The following is an 8,297-nucleotide window of genomic DNA, read 5'->3' on the forward strand; positions in this document are numbered from 1 at the left end:
GGGAGTATGGGTGTGTTTTTGTGTGTGTCTCTGTGTGTTATATCACTATATTGGCCTACCTTATCCTCGACTTTATGTTTTGCTGTGGTGTCTGCCGATTTCACGCGTACAACTCTGGTACTCATTGTATTGCGTGATTTATTCACTTCTGTGGTATCTGACACATTTCCAGGTGGAGTTGACGTGCTCTTAATCACGCCCCTCTCCGTTTGAAATTTCGATTTTGTTGTCGCGTTTGTATTCGTAAGCATCTTCAGCTTGCTGAAACGCTTATATTTGAGCATCATATCTGGGTGCTTCTTGCTACAATCGGCTTTGCTGAGCCTGTGACCCAAAGTTTTTAAACATCCGCTTTCGAAAGCTACAAGTTCTATTTTCAATGCTTGCAGTTCGATTTCGGCATCGTGGTGGTTGACAGATGTCCCCATCATAATCAGCAAGTGCTCTGCATACGCTGCCCACGCTTAAGGGCTAATGGTTCATAGATAGTGTCGATGGTGCACAATGTGGCATAACGAGGTGTATACAATATATTTCCCGACTTATATCATATGGGAGCCGGCGATGTATGCTATACAGCAAATAGTCATATTACAATGCTGATAGATTCAATGGTATCGCATTGTAGACACCGTATTCTGGTTTATTTCAGAAGGCTCTGAACCATATTAACGGCAATACATCACTATACAGTACACCTTTCACCAAATTCGAGGAGGGCAGGAGGCTATGAATATCTGCGATTTCTGTCGAGACTGCCAAGTGCAGTGTAAATTTTAAATAGTGTACCATGTAATTCAATAATTGTCTACACTTTTCTGATTTTCAAAAGCCCGCCAAATATTCAATAAATCAGAATATACTATTGGTTGAGTACTATAATATACATACATATGTACTGTACATTTTTTTGAAGAAAATAAATAAATATGTATGTATGTATGTACAGTTATTACCCCATTTAAAAAAATAAAATGAACCCAAACAAAACAAAACAAAACCCAAGGGTTCCTTGTAGGATCTCTCGAGGGGCCTCTTCGAGGCCTACAAACGGGGAAAAGCGTTCCAGACAGAAAAGAGATTTCAAGTTTAAGAAATGGAATAGGGACTCTTCACTCTACTGTCTACAGCTTTTATATGTCAACTGTACGTCTCCGTGGTAACAGATGACGTGAGAGGATTTTGTCCTCGCAGAGCATATCGTCATCCAGCTACTTGCAGTTCCAAGCGGATAAAAGTTATGCGTTTGCTTACCTATAGGGAATGGAACGTAGGCCACAGGAAACCGCCACAGAGGGCATCGCAACCGATACCGTATGGCTCATTAGTACAAATTTTTACTTTCCGGAAGTGTGCGCAGAATTGACTGATAGTTACGCTAGTTATAAAGATGCAATTAAACTGTAATGTATATTGCATCCCAGATATGGGCTCCTATCCATCAGTACTTTCCAATAACGTTGAAGTGACGATTTTATAATTTGGGTGTCTCTCGAAATTTATGTATATTAACTATAAACTGATAAATACAAACTGCCTGATAGAAAACCTGTATTTGCAGAGAAATATTTGACAATCCTTCATTGAATCTCTCACACGAGCAATTCCCGCTCTAAATTGTTTAAAATAATGACATTGGCTTGCGATGCATGCCCGAGCCAGGTGATGAGGATTAGTAGACAGACTTCACAATCGTTCCTATGTCCTGGCTTCGATTTTAATGTTATGTCGAAGTCTGAGGGCATGCGAGTGTAAGCTAAAATATGATAAATGTTTTATGCCCTCCTCCTGCATAAAAATTAAAATCCAAACATGGACTTAACTATAATTTTTTTTTACTGTTCGCTACGATCCAAATAAACACTGAATTTCTGAAATACGATGATCGACCAACGAGGCAACGACCAACCGGACCAAGTGCTTTCAACAATCAATACTGCTGGCAACATTGAAATAAATTTCAAATAAATACATGGAATACCGGTTTCAGTATTAAATTTTACAAATATTATCCCTGGGGGGCACACTGGCAGTGGAAGTGGGAACTTGAAACTCTTGGGAACTTGGCAAGTGGTAATGGGAACTTTGGTAAAAATACTTTTGGGAACTCTTTAAGACCTGCATTGGAGATTTGGAGTACGTGTCATCACTCATGAGTCATGAATCATGAATTCATGATATCTCAGGGGGCATGGCCGCAGCCCGCGTGGGCCGCGAGCAGTAAATAGTCTATGACAAATCCGCTTGCCCGCTGCTCACCCGCCCACCCTCTTCACACTCAGGATCTTCTCCAATTTAGAAGCTAGGAACTTATGTAAAAAAATAGGTTTTTCACTAGCAAATTAGCGACCGCCACGCCATTCAAGAGTCCAAGCCTAAGGACCCAGGACCCCAGGACCCCAGGACCCAGAGGGCTCAGACCCCAGTCCCAAGGCCCCATCTCAGTCCCCGACTCCCGACTCCCCAGTCCCCGTTGATGGTCCCCACTCCCCTCTCTCTTGGAAGTTGGAACTCTCTACTCTAGGATTCTAGGAGTTGGGATCCCACCAGATCTACGTGTTTACCAGTTTGTTTTTACTTCAAAAATGAAAGGTCATAACAGTGATACAAGATAAAAGTAAATATGAACCCTGGGGCCTGGGGGCCTGGGGCCCTGGGGCCCTACTAGGTCCTGGACCCTTAGGGTCTGGGAACTGGGGAGTTGGGAGTTGGGGACTAGTGTCTCTAGTCTACCCTCCCTCCCGCCCAATTGGGCTGTAAATATAGCCCAAGTAGCTATATATATGCTAAGAGTCCTGGACTACTGGGCCGTTTGGCCTTTGGACCCCTAGGAGTTGGGCTAAACTGCTATTAATAGGCCTAAAGCTGATGATCATTATGAAACCGGGAAATCATTGCATGGACACTTCTGAGAATTTTATTATTATGCTTTATTTGATAAAAAAAACAGAAAAAACAAAACAATTATGGTATTTAAAAAATAAATTAAAAACTCTTTCCCGCACGCCTGTCCGCTCGAATTGATTTAAAAAAAAACCCCTCAAATTGACTCAACTCAGATGAATATAAATTTGCACATGTGGGATATAAAACCTCAAGAAAAATAAGTGTGATATTGCGTTTTATTATTGGTGGCTAATTTTGTGCTATAGAGTACATCCATGAGTCAATAACTCCATATACTCTTAACGTTCTACTCCATATTTGTCTAGAAAATACGTACACAGGAATGTCATTGTCATCTTTATCGTGATGGGCTCGAGGCGTTCTCGGAGTACCATTCTATATTTGTCTACAAAAAATTCCACGCAAATAATTTGGCATTTAAAAGGACTCAAAACCGGAATAGACAAAAATGTAAAATATTACGATAATAGCTGGGCTAGTTTAAGACGGCACTTTTCGCTACGGCATGATATTAAGACCGTTGGAAACTACGGACGGACTCTATGTCGTATATTACAGTCAGAAGTCCGATTTACGTCATGTTATTCTCCTAAGAATCGGAAACTAGTTCGCTAAGAAGACGTGTCTTTGTCGTATACCAGTGTATCTGATATTCACTATTTTAATAGAAAAAATCTCTATTCAGAAACACGCAAACAACAACGTGACCCGATTTGAGGATTACTTTTCTCTTATATCAGACTACATATGTAATACAGTCCAGAGTTCCAGACTCCAGGATCCAGATTCTCCACTCACACTCGCGACTCTCGACTCTCGAGTCTCAAGTTTCAAGTCTCAACTACAACTCTACTCTAGAAAGTAGTGAGAGCACTATTTAAAAAACACAGGACGTGGGGTGTCCGTGGGGCTTGGTGCCTTGGCATAGATGCCTGAGGCTGTCTGAGGGAGGTGCGAACCGCCGAACCCCTTCTCCAAGACTCCAATCCCCACACGCGGCTCTCGGGCCACGGACCACGGCTGATATATAAATTCATCCTCCACTAAAATGTTAAAAAAATACTGTCGAGTACAGTAATAAATGACTAATATGTACTGTATATATTTGTTTTCCTTAAAAAGAAACAAAATTTGTTTTTTAAACAAAATAACAAAAAACCATATTTATTTACCGACAAGCGCTGGCCGGGCGCTGGGTGTCAGGGACTCAGGGTCCCAGTGACCAGAGTCAGGGCGAGTGGGTGGTAGAGGCAGAAGCGCTCAAGTGGGGCATTTTTTTTTAACGAATAAATGTAGACAAAATACAAAAATAAATACTACCAAAACATTGAAAACAATATGTAAATAAATACTGTAAATATCTAAAATAAAAATACTTGGATTTTTCATAGCCTATATTGTTTGTTTTTGTTTTTTTTAATTGCAAAAAGAAAATTCATAAGCACTCTGGAGAGACTCTCTAGTAGAGAGTGCTATGGTTTTTTATTTTATTTTAATAGAAATATGATGCAGAGGGGCAAGAACCCGCGCCTCCCGGGGCCCGATTTTCAAACAATGACGGGCCTCGAAATAATTGTCCAATCTCGATTTTACAACGGTTACGCCGCTACGGCTTCCTCTCGTTATAAATATCCGAATGCTAATATCTTCGGATAACCATGTAATTTTTTTCTCAATATTTTCAGTTATGAAAGGTACAAAAGTCAGAAATCGGCAAACATGAGAAAAATGGGAATACTTTTAAAAAACACGATTTTGAATCGGTTCTATTTAGCTAGAGAGCAAATTAGGGCGGATTTTGACACCCCAGCCTCAGAGTTAGGGCTCTGTCGTCTCTAAAATCCATAAATATAGCAACAACAAAAAAGTGGGTTCCGGGAACTTCCAAAGTTCCAGCGCCAGCCCCGGTCCCCCCGTCACCGTGCCCTGGCTTTTGGCTCTTCTCTTGCTGTGGGGAGCGGTGGGAACTGGCCACTGGAGTCTGGAGGAGCCTGGGGCCCAGGGCCCACTGGTGGGGAGTGGGGAGTGGGGAGTATTTTAAAAAAGTCGGACCGCGGACTACCGTAGAGTCAGGCTTCTTGTGTGTGAAGTGTGAAGTGTGAAGTTGAGATCTCAACTGTGAACTGTAAAGTAAATATCTATATATGGTGATTGGTGCAGTGGTGCAGTGGGGCACTCCTCAAGATATTTATCACGGCATGGCGCACTCTCTCCTCTACTACTCTACTCTAATTTGGGATTTGGGGCAAGGGCCCTGCCCCCACTAGAGACCTGAGCACTTGGGGCCTGGACACTAAGGGCCTGGACATTGGGGGCCTGGGTACTTTGGGCTTAGGCGGCAGAACATAGGGTGTGTTTGAAAGTACAGTCGGCTGACTCGGCTCAGACCTAAAAATCCTGAATCCCGAGTTCCAAGTCCCGAGTCCCGAGTCATGACTCATCAGGGGCGTTAGACTTTAGACTTTATTTAGAGTCTCAGACTCTCAGTCTTCCGATTCTCTCAGACTCTCAGACTCTCAGACTCTCAGTCTCTCAGAGACTCATCACTGACCATTGTCATAAGATTCCTGACCTCTGAGTGCTCAGAGCCTTAGAACATTTGGTTTCATTTAAAATAATAAAACTCTCTCTAACTTTTTATTTCCTTTGTATTTAGTATGTACTACACAGACCATACATCACATAATTTCGAGAAAAAAAATATGAAGGGCGAAAATAGCCGTAATTATTTAAAGAAATACGTAATTTGACACAATTCCGGATTTCAGAAATTAATAAATATGGGTCGAAGACAAATTGAATTTTGGAAATTTTTAGCTTAATTAAGAATTTTGTAAGATTAAGAAATCACGCAGTTCTTAATAAGAAATAAGAATTAAGAAGTCAACATACCTTAAATAAGACATATGGAATGAATTAAGAAGTCAACATATCTTAAATAAGGAATATGTAATGAATTAAGAAGTCAACATACTTTGAATAAGGAATATGGAATAACGGGATGATCCTGTAACATGAAGAACAAGACATTTCTTCATTAAGAAGTCGATTAAGAAGTCATTATCCACTCACCACTGTTATTTTCCTACGTGGCTCACGCGGACTCACGCCCCACAGGGCCCGGTCTTTGCGTTTCTTAAATAAATTTATTATTGAAAACAAAATTTAAGACTCACATAGCAAATAAAAGTAACCATGTGGGAGTCTCTGGGAGACGAGTTAATGTATTCGGAATGGCGAGTAGTGAGGCAGATACACCGGTTAGGGGCCTTAGGGCAACAAATACTGAAGAAAGAACAAGGATCTTGAAGAGGGCAAGGCTCCGACAGGGGGCGAAGCTCCTGAAAGAAGACGAGGCTCCTGAAGGGGACCAGATCAAAGTGGTGGCAATTAAGGGCAAATGAAGAGCCAAAAGAGTTCAAACCAGCATCTATGATTGCACAAAGTTATACAGAAGTTTAAAAAAAGAAATACAACTTGATTTTGTAGATGAACACTTCACGACGGACATAAACAATCCAGCGAAATTGGATTCTTGCAATTATTGCGGTAATGGTAAGCTTTACGCATGGAATAGAAAGACATCAAGCAACGCCTTGATCTACTATGAGGGCACACATGGGAAGGAGTGGTATGACGACTTGAGCAAATTTGTTGCAAAGATAGTAGATTTGCGAAACAAGACTTCGGGGCGTCAACAGAGCCTGGCGGCATTCGGGGCTACCCCGAATCGACTGTCACAAGTCCAATACAATACGTCTAAGATACTTGCCGACCTACATTGGGCTCGTTGTGTGGCTTCATACGATCTTCCTTTCACCTTAACTAATTTTAGACTCATTTTAGAAAGTGGTTGGCTGCTGCAGTCGCAGTACCAACCACTGCACACTCCAGTTACAACCCTGGTGCTCCGGAAACTCTTAGAAATTATCTAAAAATATTAGGGAAATCTATTAGAGATGTAGTATTGAACAAATGGAGAGACGCTCTACGATATTACAAACTCCTTTTTTCTAGTCTAGAGAATGATTTATGGAAAGATGCTACCGGCACTAATTACATCGGTAGCATCTTACATTGGTATGAACCTGACCCTGTTAGATTACAACCTATATCAAAATATTGGCATTCTTAGGATTGAAAGAGGTGGTAGGTTCTCATTCGGCCATAAACCTTGCAGAATGGCAGGTGCAAGTTCTTAGAAAATGGGGGATTCTAAGAAGAATGCCTGACACTCATTTTAGAATTGGTGTCTTAGGTGAGAATGATTCTGTATGGCTGCATCCTAAACAGGTGATTCATAGTGCGACGCCTGATAATGCTGCGAATGTTCAAGCAGCAATGAAGCTCACAACATAAGTCACTATGGGTTGTCGTGCTCACAGAATTGCCCTCGTAATGAAGAAGGCATGTTGGGGAGCCTTGATTACTGCGACGGATAAGATGCGTGTTGTATTTAATGATAAGAAGGAGGGCTTGCATAAACACAAACTCGCGAAACAGCTCCATATACTGGAAGCTCTTATAGGGATAATATTATTTGTTTCAAAGGAGTTAAGTTACAATATTTGTACATATACTATGGCTCTCATAGCCGTTGTAGTGGTTCGGGGAAGATCGATAGGAAGAAGTGGTCAGTAAATTCCCTGTTGTAGCTTGGACCAAGTAAGTCGACAATGGAGGATATGCGCTGGGTCAATTCAGGCGTGCAGAAAACGAGAAGCCGATGCAAAGTTTTGTGGCACCGAAATTCGACAGCAAACCAATATCAAACATGATAGAATTTTGTGCTCAGCGAGCTGCATACTTTAATAAGAGTACGGTAGGGGCCTATAAAATCGTGCAAGCTCGGGAGATGTTATTATACGACAATCTAGTTAGAGCTATAGCAAATGGCGGTGTCCGGTGGTCTGGTGTGTATGAAGTGATCGGGCGTGATGATTATCTTTGTACAGCAATCATGAAGCTAATCGAAGATCCGAAGGAAGATGATAAACATACTGGATTATAGGGTGATGAAGACGGGAAGATACGAAAAGAGAAATTCAAAGCAACCAGGAATCTATGCGAAATTCGAAAAGAATGGATAGGGTGCACTCGGCCACTGATGTCGTGTCAGATGAAAATACAGAGTGCGGAAGACTGCCTCACAGACTCATACGAACATATATTAGATTGTATGCTATTACTTGGTGCTGATGTAAAGATCGCTGTCAATAAAAGTTCGAGACCTAATTTAGATACTGAAGAGACTGAAGAAAGAGAGCCCGGCCCGAATTGACTCAGCACATATCTTCCATTGTCGACTCACTTGGCCCAAGCTTCAAACGGGAATTTACTGACCACTTCTTCCCATCTATCTTTCCTGAACCACTACAGCGACTATGAAA

The 8,297-nt window shown here is 41.5% G+C and overlaps 1 protein-coding gene across 1 annotated transcript in view; it reads right to left on the reverse strand.

The window, feature by feature from the left end:
* The window catches only part of SARC_07800 (hypothetical protein), a gene marked incomplete at its 3' end in the record, with an annotated part of 8,993 nt that extends 8,544 nt beyond the window's left edge, over positions 1-449 (reverse strand). The window contains exon 1 of the mRNA XM_014298246.1: positions 60-449. Coding sequence (XP_014153721.1) covers positions 60-431 — 372 coding nt within the window. The 5' untranslated portion in view covers positions 432-449. The remainder of the gene's footprint in view (positions 1-59) is intronic.
* Between the last annotated feature and the right edge of the window lie 7,848 nt (positions 450-8,297).

The sequence above is a fragment of the Sphaeroforma arctica genome (assembly GCF_001186125.1).
Source record: "Sphaeroforma arctica JP610 unplaced genomic scaffold supercont1.643, whole genome shotgun sequence".
NCBI classification, from domain to species: domain Eukaryota; class Ichthyosporea; order Ichthyophonida; genus Sphaeroforma; species Sphaeroforma arctica.